This window comes from Hemiscyllium ocellatum, chromosome 43, assembly GCF_020745735.1.
Source record: "Hemiscyllium ocellatum isolate sHemOce1 chromosome 43, sHemOce1.pat.X.cur, whole genome shotgun sequence".
NCBI classification, from domain to species: domain Eukaryota; kingdom Metazoa; phylum Chordata; class Chondrichthyes; order Orectolobiformes; family Hemiscylliidae; genus Hemiscyllium; species Hemiscyllium ocellatum.
This window is the reverse complement of record NC_083443.1, coordinates 12283870-12305287: the sequence shown is the minus strand read 5'-3', so window position 1 is coordinate 12305287 and position 21418 is coordinate 12283870. Positions and strand designations below refer to the sequence as shown.

General features: G+C 47.2%; 1 protein-coding gene across 2 annotated transcripts in view; it reads right to left on the bottom strand.

Moving 5' to 3' along the window:
- Positions 1–14154, bottom strand: part of timm23a (translocase of inner mitochondrial membrane 23 homolog a (yeast)) — a 36316-nt gene extending 22162 nt beyond the window's left edge. For both annotated transcript variants that reach the window (XM_060854338.1, XM_060854337.1), the window contains exons 1-4: positions 13936–14154; positions 12525–12583; positions 4085–4178; positions 2940–3024 (exon numbers count right to left, since the gene is read on the bottom strand). In XM_060854338.1, the coding sequence (XP_060710321.1) occupies positions 2940–3024; positions 4085–4178; positions 12525–12583; positions 13936–14041 (344 nt within the window). In that variant the 5' untranslated portion in view covers positions 14042–14154. The remainder of the gene's footprint in view (positions 1–2939; positions 3025–4084; positions 4179–12524; positions 12584–13935) is intronic.
- Positions 14155–21418: the final 7264 nt, after the last annotated feature.

Sequence of the window (21418 nt, the reverse complement as noted above, 5' to 3'; positions counted from 1 at the left end):
ACTATTTAGTTTATTTTGCCTCTTTTCATTTTCTCTTGCAAAACACAGCACTTCACACTTCTCCACATTACATCTTCTCAGTCATGGGTCTGTCCATTGCACCAGTTGAAGCCGCCGGGAGTTCCTAGTAATCGTTTGCTGCATTGCTTGCTTTTTCAAATTCATTCGTGGGATGTGGTTGTCACTGGCTGGCCAGCATTTATTGCTCATCCCTAGGTGCCCTTGAGAAGTTGCGGTGAGCTGCCTTCTCGAACTGCTGCAGTCCACATGCTGTAAGTTGACCCATTAAGCCCTTGGGGAGGGAATTCCAGGATTTTTGACCCTGCAACAGTCAAGAACAGCAATATATTTCCAAGTCAGGATGGTGAGTGGTTTGGAGGGGAACTTGAAATTAATGATCTCCCATGTATCTGCTGCCCTTGTCCTCCTAGACGGAAGTGGTCATGGGCTTGGAAGGTTATTTCTAAGGATCTTTGGTGAACTTCTGTAATGTGTTTGTAGATTGTAGCATCAATGTGTACTGAGCATCAGTGGCAGTGGCAAACCAGAATGTTTGTAGATTCACTACAATCAAGTGAGCTGCTTTCTCCTGGATGGTGTCAAGTTTTTTTCTTGAGTGTTGTTGGAGCTGCACCCATCCAGGCAAGTGGGGAGCATCCCATCACATTCCTGACTTAGAGTCAGAGTCACACTACACAGAAACAGGCCCTTTGGCCCAATATGTCCATGCTGACCAGATTTTCTAAACTGAACTACTCCTATTTGCTGCACCGGTCTCATATTCCTTTAAAAATTTTCATATCCACGCACCTGTCCAAATGTCTTTTAAACATTGATTGTACCCACCTCTACCATGTCCTGTGGCAACTCATCCCATTACAATGCTTCTGTGTGAAAACATTGCCCTTCAGGTCTCAAAGCCTTTCCCCTCTTACCTTAAACCTAAACCCACTAGTTTTAGACCCCTATCCTGGGGAAAAACAATCTTGGCTATTCACCTCAACTATGCCCCTTGTGATTTTAGAAACCTTTATAAGATTACCCCTCAGCCTCCTATACTCCAGGGATAAGAAGGAGGAATGGTGGTTGGGGCAAAGGAAGGAGAATATTGTCTCTTCAAGAGTTGTATGTTGGCCATTGCTGAATATCTTTAACTGAAAGACACCAACTTCAGCGCAAAACAGTCATTAACAAATAGAATCACTGTAACGTGAGTGATACAAATTGAGGTGAACCCACGTTTTGACTCTGAGACCCGAGTGTTGACTTGCAATGACTACAAAGCCTATTCAGTCTTTCCTTATAACTCAAAACCTTCCAGTCTCGGTAACATCCTTGTTTTTGTTCTTTGCACTCCTTCCAGTTTAATAATCTCGCACCTATAGCGGGGCGACCAGAATTGTACGCAGTACTCTAAAATGTGGCGTTGCCAATGTTTGGCACAACTGTAACATGTGCCAACTCTTGTGCTCAATGCTCTGACTGATGAAGGACAGTGTGCAAAATACCTTTTTTATCACCCTGTCCTGGGTAACATCTACTCCCTCAGTAAAGACAGATGCAAAGTATTCCATTCTAGCCAGCCACTATGAACCCATTTGTTAAATATTATAAAATCTATTGCAAGTCCACACTCGGGCCTCAGAGTCAAAAAAGTGGATTCAACTTAATTTGCATCACTCACATTACAGTGATTCTATTCGTTAATGACGGTTTTGCGCTGAAGTTGGTGTCTTTCAGTTAAAGATATTCAGCAATGGCCAACATACAACTCTTGAAGAGACAATATTCTCCTTCCTTTGCCCCAACCACCATTCCTCCTTTAACAAATATTAAACATCCACTACCTCGTTGTTTGAGGGATTTTGCTATGGATGAAGTCGTTATTACATTAACAAAGTAATTCAACAGCTCTGCTGTATTTGAGACATTTACAAATAAAACATGAATACAAAGTTTTTTAAAAAATGTTGATATGTGATCCCTGTCTTTTTAAGCATAATACTATTCGTGCAATTTAAGTTTGCAAAGTTACTAGGTGGAGGCAGAAAAGAGGAGGAGGAGGAGGAGGAGGAGGAGGAGGAATGTGCGCATATGGTCATGTTTATCAAGAGAAACATGCTATGTGAGCAAAAGCCAGATAAACAAAAATTTTGCTCTGCAGCATTCAGATTAACAAAATGACTGCACACAGCTTATAGAATGTGTTTTTGCAGTCAACACAAGTAGTTTTTAATTTACACACTTTTCATCTGCACAAAGCTTGTTACAATAGAGTCCACATTTGCTGATCAAATCTATATCACCATCTTGTGGCTGAAGGCAATTTAACAGCCACGCCACCCCTTTCATCCCAACAACTGAAATTGTTTTGCCAAAAGTAGTCTAAATTTCCAAGAGAAAAATTGAGTATACAAGGCTTTTTCCTCCACAGGCTGCAAAGGGGATCCTTTACTCTATAGCTGCTACCAGAAATCTCAAAACCAGCACTCTCTTCAGCACTTGAAAGACATCAGACTAGACATCAAAATGGCACTTTTCAAATCAGACACCACTTTAATTTCAGATCAGGCGGATTGCTTTTTTCTTGTGTCAACGAAGTTGCATGGCCCAAGTTATTAAACAGGTTGGGAAAGCAGGTACACAAAGTATTCAAATCATCCCAACTATTAGACAAAGGGAGGCAACTGACCTGAGGACATGGAGAACAATTTCTGAATGTAGTGAGGATTGTCAAAAGTTTCATTCAGCATGATAGAGACAAGATGGTTTCAAATCTCTGCTACATATCACAACTTCAGCCCGTCCAAAGTCAGCTTTACATTGATCTTCAAAATCAATTATTCCCACAAATGCAGCCTTGCAGCCTTGCAGCCTTCACTGTCCATTACAAATCACAAGACGGCAGGCTGTCTGTCATGAATGGAATGGATACTCACTGAACATTCCTGGGTTTTGACCAAGTCATATCTCGAGTCTCTTTCAATCCTAGACGCAGGCCGTTTACTGCACCAATAGCAGCACCTAATGAAACAAAGAAAAGCTTTAAACTACCAGACTTCCATCAAATGCAAATCAAATTACCTAAGCCCAAAGTGAGCTACTGCGAGATGTGACATCACCATAGCTGCAAACATTCTGTATTCCCCAGTCAGTTAAAACATGATCAGAATCAGTGAAGAGAACCTTTGACTGGATCACTAAACATCCAATTACATAAGGGCTCTGTTTGTGAGCCTACAAAAAAGTAACATTTCGGAAACTATTCTGAAATAAGGCATTACTCTCACTGAGGAGAAAGTGAGGTCTGCAGACGCTGAAGATCAGAGCTGAAAATGTGTTGCTGGAAAAGCGCAGCAGGTCAGGCAGCATCCAAGGAACAGGAAATTCGACGTTTCGGACAAAAGCCCTTCATCATGAAGGGCTTATGTCCGAAACATCGAATTTCCTGTTCCTTGGATGCTGCCTGACCTGCTGCGCTTTTCCAGCAACACATTTTCCGCATTACTCTCACTGAAGCCAGTCTAAGATTAAGCAAATTTATGGTTATTCAGAACTTTAGAATTTTCTTTCTTTTTTTGAAAGAAATTAGATTTGTTCTTAACAGTGCAGGTCACTTCCTAGCTTCCACCTATAACTGCATGGACTCCTCTGACTTTCTTTTCCTGCCAAAATGCCACTTAGGCAGGCGTGGTAGTAAAATATGCATCTGCACACGTTACCACGGAGCAGCCTTTTTTTCCCTAGCAAGATAATAAAGATTAGGTGAGACAACACACAAGGTAAAGTCAGCAGATTCCATACACTGGTGAGGATAATGCATGGTTGCTGCAGGCTGAAGTTCTCAACACTTTCCTATGAAATGCTCAATGTATGCTAAATTTGATACAAAAAGTCTTCACTCCAATTCAACATGAATCTTTAAAAACTAGCTCTCATGTTTGCATCGTCCAAGTTACTCATCTAATTTAATCACAACCTACAGGCAGGATTCATCCCTGTATTGGTTACTAAGTATATGAGAGCTCTTAAATTGTGGCTTATTCAGTAGCTATGACTGATCTAACAAAATTGCCAGGCATACCAGTCATACAGCAACCACCAATCGTAAAAAAAGCCAGCTCAAATCTTCCTCGAGTCTTATTAGCTCCTGTTGGTAATATAAACTCCTCTGTGTCCTGAAAAAGAGAACAAGGCAAAGGTGACAATTTGGATCTTACAACAGAATTAATTTTAAAATCCGGGATTAAAAACAATCCCCATTCTCAAAACCTTACAGAATAACAACTATTAAAAATGTCAGGCTTTAGCTCGTTTTTTTTCCAGCTCCTCTTGTAATATACCAGAACTTCTTTATGCCTTTAAGATATTGAAAGCTCACTGAATATTTCGGCCGACAATACAAAAATAGGGCAATTAGAGACAAAGGTATGAAAATGCATTTAAGAAATGATTTATATTGGTTCTTACCACATGCAGATACATAGGAAAGGAGACTGAATACTGGTAAAGATAAGTACTACACATAGTTTGTGATAAAAATAAGATACAAACTTTGAAGAAAAGCATGGTGAGGCTTGAAATCAACTGCAACAGATGTCAAAGCAACTTAAGGTAATGGAGTGCTGTTACACAGAGCAAGATTAAATATAAAGAAGTGGTGTTAAGTAAACCAGGGCTTTACAATATACAGTACTGAGGAGATCATATTTTTGTACACAGTCTAGGTATCTCTTGTTGAGGGTGCTGACCCGTACTCTCAGCACCAACTATCAGCCTCTCCTATGTCCCTCTGGACCATTACCTTACCACTGAACATGGTTCCAGGGCTGTCACTGACCTCATCTACTGTAGTGATCTCCCTCCAGCCTGCTATTACCTTCTTCCCAAAATAAACAAACAGGGACTGCCATGGCAGACCTATTGTTTCAGCCTACTCTGGTTCAAATTCATCTCTTTTTCTCGTAATGATTAATTCCTTTTTGACTACATTGACTGCATTAACTACAACCACCTTTCCAGGTAAAGCATTCCAGATCTCAACAACGGAGTGTGGAAATAAAAATCTAGAACAAAATCTAGAGAGACAAGGAGTTTAGAATTTATGACCTCCACACTTTTGACCCACTTGTCAGACAGAATTTTTTGCCCTTTGAACTTCTTGAAAACATTAAAGATAATGTCACATCTTGCCATTCTGTACCTAACTTTTATAATATGCCCTTATAACTTAACTTCCTCAGTCACTGCCTGGTAAACTCTGGATTTCCTGTTGCACCTTTCTCAGAATAGTCCACAATCTTCCCCTACAGATATCAAAATATTGATTTATAAACTGATTTACATGTTGGTGTAGCTTCCTACACACAAGGGCAGCTCAGGATTTTCTGAACCAGATGGCACAGTCCTTCACCTCCTGCTTTGGAGTCAAGCTTTAGCAAGCTGGTATTTTCTTTTATTCATTCATGTCATGTGGCCTAAACAGTCCCCCCTGTCACCACCTTTCATCTCTTGGCTGACAGTCTCAACTGTGAACAATTTCTCTCTTAACTTGCCTTACTTTATTCAAGTAAAGGATACGACTATGGATACCCACATGGGTCCCAGGTATGCCTGTCTCTTTGTAGGTAATGTGAAATATTCCTTGCTCCGGTCCTAATTAGGGCCTCTCTCAACTCTCTCTGTGACATTGTTGAACTATTGTGCTGCTTATTGCTCTTGTCCAGAATTGAAAAAGAAAACTCAAATTTTGTTTCTAATTTCCAACCTTCCCTCACCACAACTGGTCTCTCGGATTCTTCCCTTCCTCGACGGCATTTCCATTTGTGAGGGATAGAGTGCCTCCAGTCTCCATTGGAAACTCACTACCTCCTGCAGTTTCCTGAATTATGCCCCCTCACACCTTGCTTCCTGTAAATACTCCACTCAACCAGTTTTTTTCTGTCATATCTCTTCTGATGATTCCATAGAGATACTTCCAGTGCAACTTCCTTTTCAACTGAGGACTCCCTCCTCTAGCCACAACCCTGACCATGAGTGATAGCACCCTCAGCTGTGTCCAACCCATTTCCTGTACTCTGCCCTTGCTCTTTTCCCCCCACCCTATTTAGAGAAACAATAGGGCTCCCCTTGTGCTCACTTTCTACTCCATCAGATTCTCCATTAAAAAGGATCTTTCTCTGTCATTCCCATCACCTCCAGTAGAATGCACAAACAACTTCCCTCCATCTGCATTCTGCAGGGACTATTCATGACACCACATCCAGGCTCACTCATCCATTACTCCTAACACTTCTTCAACCATCACCCTCATTCATCTGTCCTTTTACCATCTTCCTCCTCACCAAACTCCAGACATCCCTTCCAGGATTTCTTTCAACACAGCCGACTGTATCACAATACACACAGTCTCCTCTACCTTGTTCTGCTTTGCCCTCCACTCAATAAGAACGACCCTGATCTCCAGTTGCTTGCACCATCTCTTGCTCTCATGCTAACATTTCTGCCCTGCTGCAATTCTCCAAGGCTAAGGAGTAAAACCATTTTTCTGCTGTGGCACTTCACAGCCTTCAGGACAGTCAGTATCACTTCTGCAAATTCAGCAGAGTTAACTACTTTTCTGTCATTTACATCTATGCTTCAGTTCTCTATTTCTCTTTCCCTACCATTAGCATTCCTTTTACCCTCCCATGTTACAGAGCAGCTGCAGGACATGCTTCTGGAGGATGATGATCAGCCAGATGTCATGGTCCATGTTAATAATAACGACTTAGGTAGGAATGGGGATAAGATCACAAAATCATACTTTTGGGAACTAGGTAGGAGATGAAAGGCTGGACCTCTAAAGCAGTAGCCACTGGACTACTTAACCTTCATACCTTTGCACTGTGGGAGGAAACCGAAATACCTGGCAGAAACCCATGCAGACAGAGAGGGAGCTTGCAGAGTCACCCAAGGCTGGAAACAAACCCAGGTCTCTGGTGTTATGAGGCAGCAGTACTAATCACTGAGTCACCGTGCTGGACCAGGATGAAATAATAGAAATTACTGGAGAAACTCAGCAGGTCTGGCACCACCTGTGAAGAAAAAAGAGTTAACATGGAGTCCAGTGTCAATCCTTCAGATCTGAAGGGTCACTGGACTCAAAACATTAACTGTTCTCTCTCAGGTCTGCTGAATTTCTCCAGCAATTTACATTTTTGTTTTAGATCTCCAACATCCATAGTTCTTTGTTTTACAGAACTGGAATAAGTATCTTGCAGGGAGATTTGCTGGAGCTGTTATACAGGGCTTAAAACTAAATTTGCAAAGGTATGAGAACTAGAGCTGAAAAATGTGTTGTTGGAAAAGCGCAGGTCAGGCAGCATCCAAGGAGCAGGAGAATCGACGTTTCAGGCATAAGTCCTTCTTCAGGAATTATGCCCAGAACGTCGATTCTCCTGCTCCTTGGATGCTGCCTGACCTGCTGCGCTTTTCCAGCAACACATTTTTCAGCTCTGATCTCTAGCATCCGCAGTTCTCACTCTCTCCATGAGAACTAGAGGTCAAATTCAGAGCAGGGAACAGGAGACAGAAACTTAACAATTGACTCTAAAAAGGTAGAGGAAACATACATCAAGAAAGGTCTGCACAAAGAAATTAGCTGTATTAAAAAGATATTCATGTTCTAGTAAGGAATACACTGAATAAAGTCAAACGGAGTGTATAATATCATTGCTACAATCAGAAACGTGGCCGAAAGGAGACAATAGCAACTCAATAGCAACTGTTTTCAGGCAGGATAACAATGGGATAAATTAGTTGGCTGTGTAGCATTATTGGGTAAAATAATCACAGCTGTGATGATATAGAATACACTTTTAAAAGAGGCACAACTATACAGACCCTCAAATAGCAGAATTAGAAGTACAAAAAAGGCAATAAATTAGGAACTTTAATTACAATAATATCAAAAGGATAGACTATGAAAGGTACAAAATTCTTTAATTGCGTTCCAGATAACTTGTTAGTTAACAAACAAGCCGAAAAGAGAATGTGGAATTGTAGATTTTTTTTGAGGAAATAAAGCTGGGCAGGTGGATGAAGAAGCAGTGGGCAATCATTTTGAAGACAGTGATCATTATACAAATTGACCTTTTCAGTAATGCTAAATCTAAGATAGAACATGACAAAGTTCAAAATTGGGGGAAAGAAATGCTTTATAAAGCTGACAGATGATCTAGCAAAAATAGACTAGTTATAGCTTTTTCAAACAAAGTCAGTGGTAAACCAAAGAGAGACACATTCAAAAGCAAGATGCTACAGGCAGTGTTGAAAGAAAAGGTGGTAATTAATGTCAAATCTATAGTTCCCTGATTATCCAGAAGCACAGTAAGGTAAAGCAGAAAAATAGAACTCGTGACAATGTCTAAAGAGTAACACTTTCATAGACCTAGAGTCCAGAAGGCCTGTTTGAGTGAAAGGGGAAAGTTGCTTAGCAAGAAAAACTAAGGAAAATCCAAAGATGTTTTATCAGCACATTAAGAGCAAGAGGATGATTAGCAAAAGAATTGGGCCCGAGATGCACATATCTAACTTGTGTGTGGGTGCAGAAGATATGGAAACATTCTAAATGAGTACTTTGCCCTTATCTTCAGGGGGGAGGGATGATGCAAATATTCCTATCCGGACACTATCCAAGATGGAGGCAGAGAAGGACACTTCAGCCTCATCTAATCTGCTCCACCCGTTATTCTTTATCTTCTCTCTGTCCCACTGTGTTTTTCTTTCTTTTTGGTTCAACTCCTGGCCTCAACACAGACAGGATGAGGAGTGTCTCCCACCCTGACATAGCAGTCTCCCGGCATGACATGTGGTCTCTAGGACTGACTTGATGCCATAACCGGAACAATCTCCCAGCCTCATGCTCAAGGTGATGCCAGCACATTTGTAGTCAAGGCCTGGTGTGGACAGGAGTCTGGGTGCCAGCATGGTTTGGGTTGGAAGACTGCTGGTTTGGGTTTTTACTTCTACAATGCTGATGCAGTTGATTGCTCTATTTTCCAAGATCTTGTAACTGAAGAAACTGTATCAAGGTATCTTTGCACCTAATGTGCCATTGTAAGTGGAGACGTATAAACTTTTCACTGTCCTTCCTTGAGTACATAACAATAAAGCTAATTCAATTCCATTCATGCTACAAAAAAAGGAGGAACATGAACAATTAGATTAAAGAAGTGTAATAAGAGAAGTATTAGAGGGACTGACTGCTTTGAAATCGAATAAGTCACCTCAACCAGGTATATTGGAAGCTAGGTTGTTAAAGGAAGTCAGGGCTGAAATAACAGTCTCACCAAATACAGGTGAGGTACTACAGGATGGCAGATCTGTGAAAGTTATTCCATTATTCAAAAAAGGGTAACAGGCCCAAACCAAATAACTTTGGGCCTGTCACTCTGACTGCAGTGATGGGCGAATTACTGCAATTAATATTGAGAAATGGGATTAGCTGTTACTTCGAGAGGCATGGATTAAATCAAAGTTAGTCAGCATAGTATATTTATGGGAAAATTTACTCTTTCTAACTTAAATTGAATTTGAGGAATAACTTGATTGATAAAAAGTGTTGTGGATGTTGTCTATATAGACTTCAGTAAAGCACTTAGCAACATATTGTAGGCAGGGAATGTGGTGAGTTAGATCCAAAATTGGCTCAGTGACTAGAAACAAAAGGCAATAGTCAATGGACATCTTTGCGATTAGAAAGCAGTTTCCAGCGGTATTACACCGGGCTCCATTCGGGTCCCTTAGACTTATATGTCAGAGGCGTGATTGGAAACTTGCAGAGGTCATAAAAATTGGTTGGGTAGTTGATAGCGAAGAGGATGCCGGTTGACTGCAGAAAGGTATCAATGGCTTGACTGAGTGAGCAGAAAAACAGTAAACGGAATTCAATCTGAGAAGTGCGAGATTATGCATTTGTAAAGAGCCAACAAAACATGAAAATACACAATAAACAGCAGGCTACTGAGAGGGTTACAGAAAGTTCGAGTCCATGGAGTATATGTGTAGAGGTTCCTGAAGATGACAGCATGGGTAGATAAGGATAGATAAGATGGTAAAGAAAGCATATAGGATGCTTTCCTTCAATAAGCAAGGTACTGAATGCAAGGAGGAGGGCAGGAATGTAATGCTGGAAAAATATACAACACTGGTTAGGACACAGCTGGAGTTGTGTGTAAGGTTTGGTCACCACATTATGGGAAGGACAAATTAGCTCTTTACAGTGTACATGGGAGATTTATAAGAATGTTAGCAATCTTAGAGAAGATTTGTAGCTCAGTTTGATAAGTAAGTTAGCTCGCTTCAACCCTCAAACTCAGGTGAGCTAACTTACATACTTATAAGATTGTTTTGGGATTTTAAAGACTGGATAGACTAAGGTCATTTTTCTTAGAAGAGGACGTGGAGGGAGATTTAATGGAGTACAAAATAATTAGGGCCTTGGAGTGGACTGAAAAAAAAGCTACCTGGATTACACCTCTTCCCACCCTACTTCCTGCAAAAATGCTATCCCGTATTCCCATATCCTCCACCTCCGCCGTATCTGCTCCAGAGGACAAGTTCCACCTCAGAACACACCGGATGGCCTCCTTCTTTAGAGACCGCAATTTCCTTAAAGATGCCCTCCAATGCATCTCATCCACATCCCACACCTCCGCCCTCAGACCCCACCCCTCCAACCGTAACAAGGACAGAACGCCCCTGGTGCTCACCCTCCAACCTTCGCATAAACCAAATCATCTGCCACCTCCAAACGAACCCCAACACCAGGGATATATTTCCCTCCCCACCTCTTTCTACCTTCTGCAAAAACCGTTCCCTTCGTGACTACCTGGTCAGGTCCATGCCCCCCAACAACCCACCCTCCTGTCCTGGCACCTTCCACTGCCACTGCAGCAATTGAAAACCCTGCGCCCACACCTCCTCCCTCACTTCCATCACCTAAAAGGAGCCTTCCACATCCAAAGTTTTATTTGCACATCCACCAATATCATCGATTGTATCTGTTGCTCCCAATGCGGTCTCCCCTACAATGGGGAGACTGGATGCCTCCTAGCACAGCGCTTTAGGGAACATCTCTGGGGCACCCGCACCAATCAACCACACTGCCCCGTGGCCCAACATTTCAACTCCCCCTCCCACTCAGCCGAGGACATGGAGGTCTTGGGCCAGCTTCACCGCCGCTCCCTCACCACCCGACGCCTGGAGGAAGAACACCTCATCTTCCGCCTCAGAACACTTCAACCCTAGGGCATCAATGTGGACTTCAACAGTTTCCTCATTTCCCCTTCCCCCACCTCACCCCAGTTCCAAACTTCCAGCTCAGCACTGTCCCCATGACCTGTCCTACCTATCTTCTTTTCCACCTATCCACTCCACCCTCCTCTCTGACCTATCACCTTCATTCCCACCCCCCACTCACCTATTGTACTCTATGCTAATTTCTCCCCACCCCCCTCATTTATCTCTCCACCCTTCAAGCACTCTGCCTATATTTCTGAAGGGCTTTTGCCCGAAACATCGATTTTACTGCTCCTCAGATGCTGCCTGAACTGCTGTGCTTTTCCAGCACCACTCTACTCCAGAATCCTTTACTCAACCTTCCAGCCTTAACAATATTCAGTCATCGCCAGAGAATTGAATTGAACTTAATTAATTGTGAATAATACAGCAAAATACAGTGAAATGCAGTACAGAACTTCTTTGAACATAAAGTGATGAACAATTTGCGACTGACAAGTAATCAGATCACTGGTGCTCCATAAACCACTTCATATCAAAACCCAGAGACACTGATGCATTCAAATCAGGTCCTAGATGCACAAATTAGGATTGTTCAATCTTATGCTTTCATGAATCACATAGATAATTATTCAAAGAATTTGGGTGAAGTTTAAATGCCACTCCACATATAAATCCATGCACACTTCAAGATGCCAACATCGACAGATTTTGATATTTATATTAGAACTTCATATGGAACAGCAATCAGAACAATTATTTTCCAAACTACCACACATTCAGAGAAGAAATTGTAACTGAAACAGAATAGGATTACCTGGGCTTTGACAGTTGGTTTGGTAGAACCCTATTTTAAACCTACCTGCACTAACTTACTGAATCACCCGAACATACAGGCTTAATATACTGGAGAAAGTCACTTCATCTTCATGCTAAGAGGGCAAACTTTGATAAAGTATCAGCACAACTCCACATAGCAAAGCATGGACATACAACATTCTAATACAAGACAAAGCATAGACACAACATGCAAGTCTAAAAACACACAGTGAAAGTTAGTACCAACTGCTACAGTGAAGCACAGACTTGCAAACCATTTTAGGTCACAGTGCATAGAATGACAACTGATTTTTCACACCACATTACAAACATCAGAAAGTCTTTCATTTCACCCATGAAAGATTTTCAAACAGGTATATTGGAGCCCAAAATACTTAAAAAGGAAAACATTTTCTACTTACTTGGATCAAATATCGAGGATCAAGGTTCAGATACGGAGACAAAGGGCTCATTCCAGTTACTGAAAACAGCAAAGATGAAGGTTAGCTCCAATAATGCCCTTTATCTTTTTTCTATCTTATAGTACCACCTTGCACCATTAGTTTCTTTCTTTCACACCAATTTCCAGCTCCCCATCTTAAATCAGATTGTCACAACAGCTGCTTACCTAAAAGGGAAGTTAGGTACCAATGGGCTCAGTAGTGTCACCGTTTAGAACATTTACATGGCATGTTCAGCTAAATTTCTGGTCAATGACTCAGGAATGTTGCAACTGAATATCGAAGGGATTGTCTAGATTCTCTCATTGAAGATGGTAACAGAACAAGAGGAGACTTACATAAAGGTAAAGGGGAATCCAAAACCATTCTACAGGTGTAAAAGGTTAGTAAAGGAGGTGTAAAGTTAATTTGGGACCACAATAGGGGTTGAAAAATGCGTTGCTGGAAAAGCGCAGCAGGTCAGGCAGCAAAGGAGCAGGAGAATCGACGTTTCCGGCATAAGCCAAAGGGCTTATGCCCGAAACGTCGATTCTCCTGCTCTTTTGATGCTGCCTGACCTACTGCGCTTTTCCATCAATACATTTTTCAGCTCTGATCTCCAGCATCTGCAGTCCTTGCTTTCTCCTACCATATCAGGGGTTCAAGGTATGGAGGCATTCAACATGGATGAAGCAAAAAATACTGTTGGAGATCTAAAATTAAAGTAGCAATTGCAGGTCTGGCAACATCTATGGATTCAGGAACACAGTTAACATTTCCAATCCAATACAACTCTTCTTCAAAATTCAAGGTGACCGGAAAACGATTGATTGGGGTATACGAGTTGATTAGAAAATATCCGAAAGATTGATGTTGACTAGCCAACAGCAAGTATCCGGACACCGGATAATTCAAGTTGTGAAGCCTGCGTGTTGACATCTCCCGCTGGATGCCCGGACAGGGGGGAGCAACGCTATTCCACCGATCATTTAAAAGGGGACCATCAGCCGCTGATGCCCCAAAAGATGGTCTTGGAGACATCAGGTAGAGCTGGGGTCCACTTCACTCACAGTGCAATTAGGATGGTTATTTGTAGGAAGCATGGCATTTCACGCAGATTTTATCTTGCCTCGGCCAAAGTTATATTTGACAAAAAGAGAAAGGGTGGGAAGCAGGACAATCTGAACATGAATAAGGACCCGAGTGTGGTCACTAAATCCTCGCGTGGCACTTTATCAAATCCAAATTTGTTCCCCATGACAATCTATTTTAAGTCCTGAGAAAACTATATAAAGCGGCCGGCTGTACAAGTTAAGAACATCCGGACGGAGTTAGTGTAATGAGGCGCTGGGGAGTTGCGGCCTAGTGCCGCAGGCTTCGCTCTCTTACTCACAGGGGACACGGGAAAGGTCGGGCTGGGAGTAATCTGGCACCGAGGAGCCGGCGCCAAAAAGGCCGAACCCGGCCCGTAAACCTCCTCCGGTTCCCGAGTTGTCCATTGCCGTCCTTCTGAAGACGATCGGGTTGAAAAGGATCCGTCCGTCACCGCGGCCGATTGCACACTCACCGACCACGGGAAACCATAGCGACCTCGCGACACTTTACAGCAGCGCGGCCGCCTCACTTTACGATCCACCCCCTCCATCACGTGATAGTCGCGTCGCAGGCGCCATGATGGTGAGGACATGGGGCACGTGGTTCTTGAGCGGGCCCGCAGCGAGAAGTGACAGTTTATCGTTCCTGCTCATTCTCCTTCGGTGTCAGGGAATATTATCCGACATTTTAAACATGCTGGACAAGCACAAACTCATTGCTGCAGCAGATTCCGGGCAAGGACAAAATTCTCAACCAGCGGAATGAAGACGGTCACTCTCTCCGGACACCGCCCAGTGTATCCGGACATCGCCCAATGCCCCTGCCCAGTGTCTCCGGACACCGCCCAATGCCCCTGCCCAGTGTCTCCGGACATCGCCCAATGCCCCTGCCCAGTGTCTCCGGACACTGCCCAATGCCCCTGCCCAGTGTCTCCAGACATCGCCCAATGCCCCTGCCCAGTGTCTCCGGACACTGCCCAATGCTCCTGCCTACTGTCTCCAGACACCGCCCAATGCCCCTGCCCAGTGTCTCCGGACACCGCCCAATGCCCCTGCCCAGTGTCTCCGGACACCGCCCAATGCCCCTGCCCAGTGTCTCTGGACATCACCCAATGACCCTGCCCAGTGTCTCCGGACATCGCCCAATGCCTCTGCCCACTGTCTCCGGACACCGCCCGATGCCGTGCCCAGTGTCTCCGGACACTGCCCAATGCCCCTGCCCTGTGTCTCCGGACACCGCATAATGCCCCTGCCCAGTGTCTCCGGACATCACCCAATGCCCCTGCCCAGTGTCTCTGGACACCGCCTAATGCCCCTGCCCAGTGTCTCTGGACATCACCCAATGCCCCTGCCCAGTGTCTCCGGACACTGCCCAATGCCCCTGCCCAGTGTCTCCGGACACTGCATAATGCCCCTGCCCAGTGCCTCCGGACATCGCCCAATGCCTCTGCCCAGTGTCTCCGGACACCGCCCAATGCCCCTGCCCAGTGTCTCCGGACATCACCCAATGACCCTGCCCAGTGTATCCGGACACCGCCCAATGCCCCTGCCCAGTGTATCCGGACACCGCCCAATGCCCCTGCCCAGTGTGTCCGGACACCGCCCAATGCTCCTGTCCACTGTCTCCGGACACTGCCCAGTGTATCCGGACACCGCCCACTGTCTCCCGACACTGCCCAATGCTCCTGCCTACTGTCTCCAGACACTGCCCAATGCCCCTGCCCAGTGTCTCAGGACACCGCCCAATGTCCCTGCCCAGTGTCTCCGGACACCGCCCAATGCCCCTGCCCAGTGTCTCCGGACACCGCCTACTGTCTCCCGACACTGCCCAATGCTCCTGCCTACTGTCTCCAGACACCGTCCAATGCCCCTGCCCAGTGTCTCCGGACACCGCCCATTGCCCCTGCCCAGTGTTGCCGGACATCACCCAATGCCCCTGCCCAGTGTCTCCGGACACTGCCCAATGCCCCTGCCCAGTGTCTCAGGACACCGCCCAATGCCCCTGCCCACTGTCTCCGGACACCGCCCACTGTCTCCGGACACTGCCCAATGCTCCTGCCTACTGTCTGCAGACACCGCCCAATGCCCCTGCCCAGTGTTGCCGGACATCACCCAATGCCCCTGCCCAGTGTCTCCGGACACTGCCCAATGCCCCTGCCCTGTGTCTCCGGACACCGCCCAATGCCCCTGCCCAGTGTCTCCGGACACCGCATAATGCCCCTGCCCAGTGTCTCCGGACATCACCCAATGCCCCTGCCCACTGTCTCCGGACACCGCCCAATGCCCCTGCCCAGTGTATCCGGACACCGCCGAATGCCCCTTACCAGTGTCTCCAGACACCGCCCAATGCCTCTGCCCAGTGTATCCGGACACCGCTCAATGCCCCTGCCCAGTGTCTCCGTACACTGCCCAATGCCCCTGCCCAGTGTCTCCGGACACCGCCCAGTGTATCCGGACACCGCCGAATGCCCCTGACCAGTGTCTCCGGACACCGCCGAATGCCCCTGCCCAGTGTCTCCAGACACCGCCCAATGCCTCTGCCCAGTGTATCCGGACACCGCTCAATGCACCTGCCCAGTGTCTCTATACACTGCCCAATGCCCCTGCCCAGTGTCTCCGGACACCGCCCAGTGTCTCCGGACATCGCCCAATGCCCCTGCCCAGTGTCTCCGGACATTGCCCAATGTCCCTGCCCAGTGTCTCCGGACAACGCCCAATGTCCTTGCCCAGTGTCTCCGGACACCGTTCAATGCCCCTGCCCAGTGTCTCCGGACATTGCCCAATGCTCCTGCCCAGTGTCTCCGGACACTGCTCAATGCCCCTGCCCAGTGTCTCCGGACACTGCCCAATGCCCCTGCCCAGTGTCTCGGGATATCGCCCAATGCCCCTGCCCAGTGTCTCCGGACACCGTCCAATGCCTCTGCCCAGTGTCTCCGGACACCGCCCACTGCCCCTGCCCAGCGTCTCCGGACATTGCCCAATGCGCCTGCCCAGTGTCTCCGGACATCGCCCAATGCTCCTGCCCAGTGTCTCTGGACACTGCTTAATGCCCCTGCCCAGTGTCTCCGGACACCGCTCAATGCCCCTGCCCAGTGTCTCCGTACACCGCCCAATGCCCCTGCCCAGTGTCTCCGGACACCGCCCAATGTCCCTGCCCAGTGTCTCCGGACATCGCCCAATGCCCCTGCCCAGTGTCTCCGGACACCGACCAATGCCTCTGCCCAGTGTCTCCGGACATCGCCCACTGCCCCTGCCCAGTGTCTCCGGACACCGCCCACTGCCCCTGCCCAGCGTCTCCGGACATCGCCCAATGCCCCTGCCCAGTGTCTCCGGACATCGCCCAATGCCCCTGCCCAGTGTCTCCGGACACCGCTCAATGCCCCTGCCCAGTGTCTCCGTACACCACCCAATGCCCCTGCCCAGTGTCCCTGCCCAGTGTCTCCGGACATCGCCCAATGCCCCTGCCCAGTGTCTCCGGACACCGCCCAATGCCTCTGCCCAGTGTCTCCGGACATTGCCCAATGTCCCTGCCCAGTGTCTCCGGACACCGCCCAATGTCCTTGCCCAGTGTCTCCGGACACCGTTCAATGCCCTTGCCCAGTGTCTCCGGACATCGCCCAATGCTCCTGCCCAGTGTCTCCGGACACTGCTCAATGCCCCTGCCCAGTGTCTCCAGACATCGCCCAATGCCTCTGCCCACTGTCACCGGACATCGCCCAATGCCCCTGCCCAGTGTCTCCGTACACCGCCCAATGCCCCTGCCCAGTGTCTCCAGACATCGCCCAATGCCTCTGCCCACTGTCACCGGACATCGCCCAATGCCTCTGCCCAGTGTCTCCGGACACCGCCCAATGCCCCTGCCCAGTTTCTCCGTACACCGCCCAATGCCCGTGCCCAGTGTCTCCGGACATTGCCCAATGCCCCTGCTGACTGTCTCCGGACATCGCCCAATGCCCCTGCCCAGTGTGTCCGGACACCGCCCAATGCTCCTGTCCACTGTCTCCGGACACCGCCCAATGCCCCTGCCCAGTGTCTCTGGACATCGCCCAATGCCTCTGCCCACTGTCTCCGGACACCGCCCAGTGTATCCGGACACCGCCCAATGCCCCTGCCCAGTGTCTCCGGTCCATCACCCAATGACCCTGCCCAGTGTCTCCGGACATCGCCCAATGCCTCTGCCCACTGTCTCCGGACACCGCCCAGTGTATCCGGACACCGCCCAAAGCCTCTGCCCAGTGTCTCCAGACACCGCCAATGCCTCTGCCCAGTGTCTCCGGTCACCGCCCAATGCCCCTGCCCAGTGTCTCGGGATATCGCCCAATGCCCCTGCCCAGTGTCGCCAGACATCGCCCAATGTCCCTGCCCAGTGTCTCCGGACACTGCCCAATGCCCCTGCCCAGTGTCTCCGGACACTGCCCAATGCCCCTGCCCAGTGTCTCCGGTCACCGCCCAATGCCCCTGCCCAGTCTCTCCGGACAGTGCCCAATGCCCCTGCCCAGTCTCTCCGGACACCGCCCAATGTCCCTGCCCAGTGTCTCCGGACACCGCCCAATGCCCCTGCCGAGTGTCTCCGGACATCGCCCAATGCCCCTGCCCAGTGTGTCCAGACATCGCCCAATGCCCCTGCCCAGTGTCTCTGGACACTGCGCACTGCCCCTGCCCAGTGTGTCCAGACACCGCCCAATGCTCCTGTCCACTCTCTCCGGACACCGCCCAGTGTATCCGGACACCGCCCAATGCCTCTGCCCAGTGTCTCCGGACACCACCCAATGCCCCTGCCCAGTGTCTCCGGACACCGCCCAATGCCCCTGCCCAGTGTCTCCGGTCACTGCCCAATGCCCCTGCCCACTGTCTCCGGACATCGCTCAATGCCCCTGCCCAGTGTCTCCGGACACTGCCCAATGCCCCTGCCCAGTGTCTCCGGACACCACCCAATGCCCCTGCCCAGTGTCTCCGGACACTGCCCAATGCCTCTGGCCACTCTCCAGACACTGCCCTGTGTCTCCGGACACTGCCCAATGCCCCTGCCCATTGTCTCTGGGCACTCTGCCCACTGGCTCCGGACACCACACAATGTGTCTACCCACTGTCTCTGAGTACTATTTCTGCTCACTGTTTCCAGACACTGCCCACAGCCTTTGTCATTGTCTCCAGACCACTGACCACTGTTTGCCGACACTGGCCATTGTTTCTGTCCACTGTAGCCAGACAATAACTATTATTTTTGCCCAGTGTCTTCAATCAACTGTCTCTAGACATTGTTCCTATCCACTGTCTCCAAACACCTGCTGCATCCAGACATTGTCCATTTTCTCCAGGCGCTGTCCACAATCTCCAGACATTGTGCCTGTCGTTGTCTCTGGACAGTGTTCTGTGTCTCCAGACACTGTCTGATCATTGTATCTAGGAGAAAGGACTGGAAATCAGAGTCAAAAAATGTAGTGCTGGAAAAGCATGAGAGTCAACATTTCAAGCATGCACTCTTCATCAGGAATGAGGGCGGAGGCCTAAGGGGGCTGAGAGATAAATGGGAGATAGATGGAGCTAGGGGAAAGTAGCTGGGATTGCAATAGGTAGATGAAGGTGATAGGTCAGTGTGGAGGGTGGAGCGGATAGCTGAGAAGGAAATTGGTCAAGTTGAACAGTTCAAGAGGCTGCTACAGAGCTGGGGGGTTGGATATAGGATAATTGAGGATCTAGCAGGAAGGGGAGATCAGGAAACTGGTGAAATCGACATTGATCCCATATGGTTGGAGGGTCCCAAGACAGAAGATGAGGTGATGTTTCAGATAACATCTCAAGATGCATGCACCAATCAACCTCACCACCCTGTGGCTGAACACTTCAAACTTGCCCTCTCACTCCGTGAAGGACATGCAAGTCCTGGACCTCCTCCACCACCAAATTCTAGCCACCTGATGCCTGAAGGGACAACACCTCATCTTCCACCTTGGGACACTCCATCCAACATTTGTATACATCTAGGATAGTGCCATTAAAGGCAGCCATTGTAAAAAGTTTTCACTTTACTCCTGGAATATGCATGACAATAAAGGATATTCTATTCTTTGCACTCGGGCATTGCATGTCTCTCTCTGCATTCTGTCTTTAAACAGTACCTCTCAACCTTATATATCTCTCTGGACTTTTACAACATTTCGAATCCTTCGAATCATAGAAATGTACAGCATGTTTTCCTTTAGTCCAACCTGTCCATGCCGACCAGCTATCCCAACCCAATCTAGTCCCACCTGCCAGCACTCATATCCCTCCAAACCCTTCCTCTTCATATACCCATCCAAATGCCTTATAAATGTTGTAATTGTACCAGCCTCCACCACTTCCTCTGGCAGCCTTCTGCTAATTAAACCAAACACACAGAAAAGTTCACCTCACCTTGTAATCTGTTAAAAAATGCGTGACAGAGAACTACCCAAATTCCACTATTTAAAGAAAAAATATCAATTTTATCCTTTAACTCTAAAAGTGAACATTGAACAACAACCATATACAACTCCACACCTCCTTTCTCTTAAATGTTTGCCATTTACCTCACACTCTATAGTAATGCACTGATCTAATAAAAGCCCCTATTAAAAATTACATTGTCTTAATTTTCAAAACCAGACAGCAGCTGTCATCTCCAATGTCTGTCTTCCTCTGTTTGTAGAGCCCCCTGGGTCATCTTCAATCTTCTGTTGCAAAAGGTACATTTCACTGATAGTGTTTTTTGGGGCAGTCTCTCAACGGCAGTTGGTGCTCTCTCTGAATATCAAAGTATTTGCTTCTTTTATATTCAAAACAGCAGATTGTTTCATTGGTTCGATGTTGTCAAAATGGTAAAATTCAAATTCGAGTGGGTTTTAGTATCCTGGAGTATAATTTAAACTGATTGGTTAAATTCGAACTGTTGTGAAAACATAGCAACCAAAAGTTAGGTATTTACTTCACAGCCAAATGTTACATATTTGCAATTTTCCTGTACACTCACATGACAGGTATCTGCATTCACTCTCTCTTAAAGGTTTAGTACATACCTTCAACTTCATAACAGGACTCTGTTTTTGGACAGTGTACTCTTTTCCCAAAGGACACAGCCTCTGTACATTGTATCCTCCCTCTATCCTCATTTAGCATCTCTCTGGATAATGTCTATAGACATTGTGTATCTCTTTCTGAACATATATTTCTCTTTCCCTTTCTGGACATTATTCTCTCTGTGTCTGGGCACTGCCCTAAGCATTGTTCCCTCTATTTCTAGACATAGTACATCTCTCTTTCTCTGTGTGTGAACACTGCCTGTGGACATTAGACCTCCGGACACTATTGCTGACACCGGAGGATTTTGGAATCCCACTGACACCAGCTTTGCCAAGGCACCTTGACGCAACACTCAAATGGGCGGCACGGTGGCACAGTGGTTAGCACTGCTGCCTCACAGCGCCTGCAGACCCGGGTTCAATTCCCGACTCAGGCAACTGACTGTGTGGAGTTTGCACGTTCTCCCCGGGTCTGCGTGGGTTTCCTCCGGGTGCTCCGGTTTCCTCCCACAGTCACAAAGATGTGCGGGTCAGGTGAATTGACCAAGCTAAATTGCCCGTAGTGTTAGGTAAGAGGTAAATGTAGGGGTATGGGTGGGTTGCGCTTCGGCGGGTCGGTGTGGACTTGTTGGGCCGAAGGGCCTGTTTCCACACTGTAAGTCTAATCTAAATGCTTGATGTCATCGGCCCTCGATGTTGCACCGACCTGTGAAACCAATCTGAAGCCTATCCATCCTACACT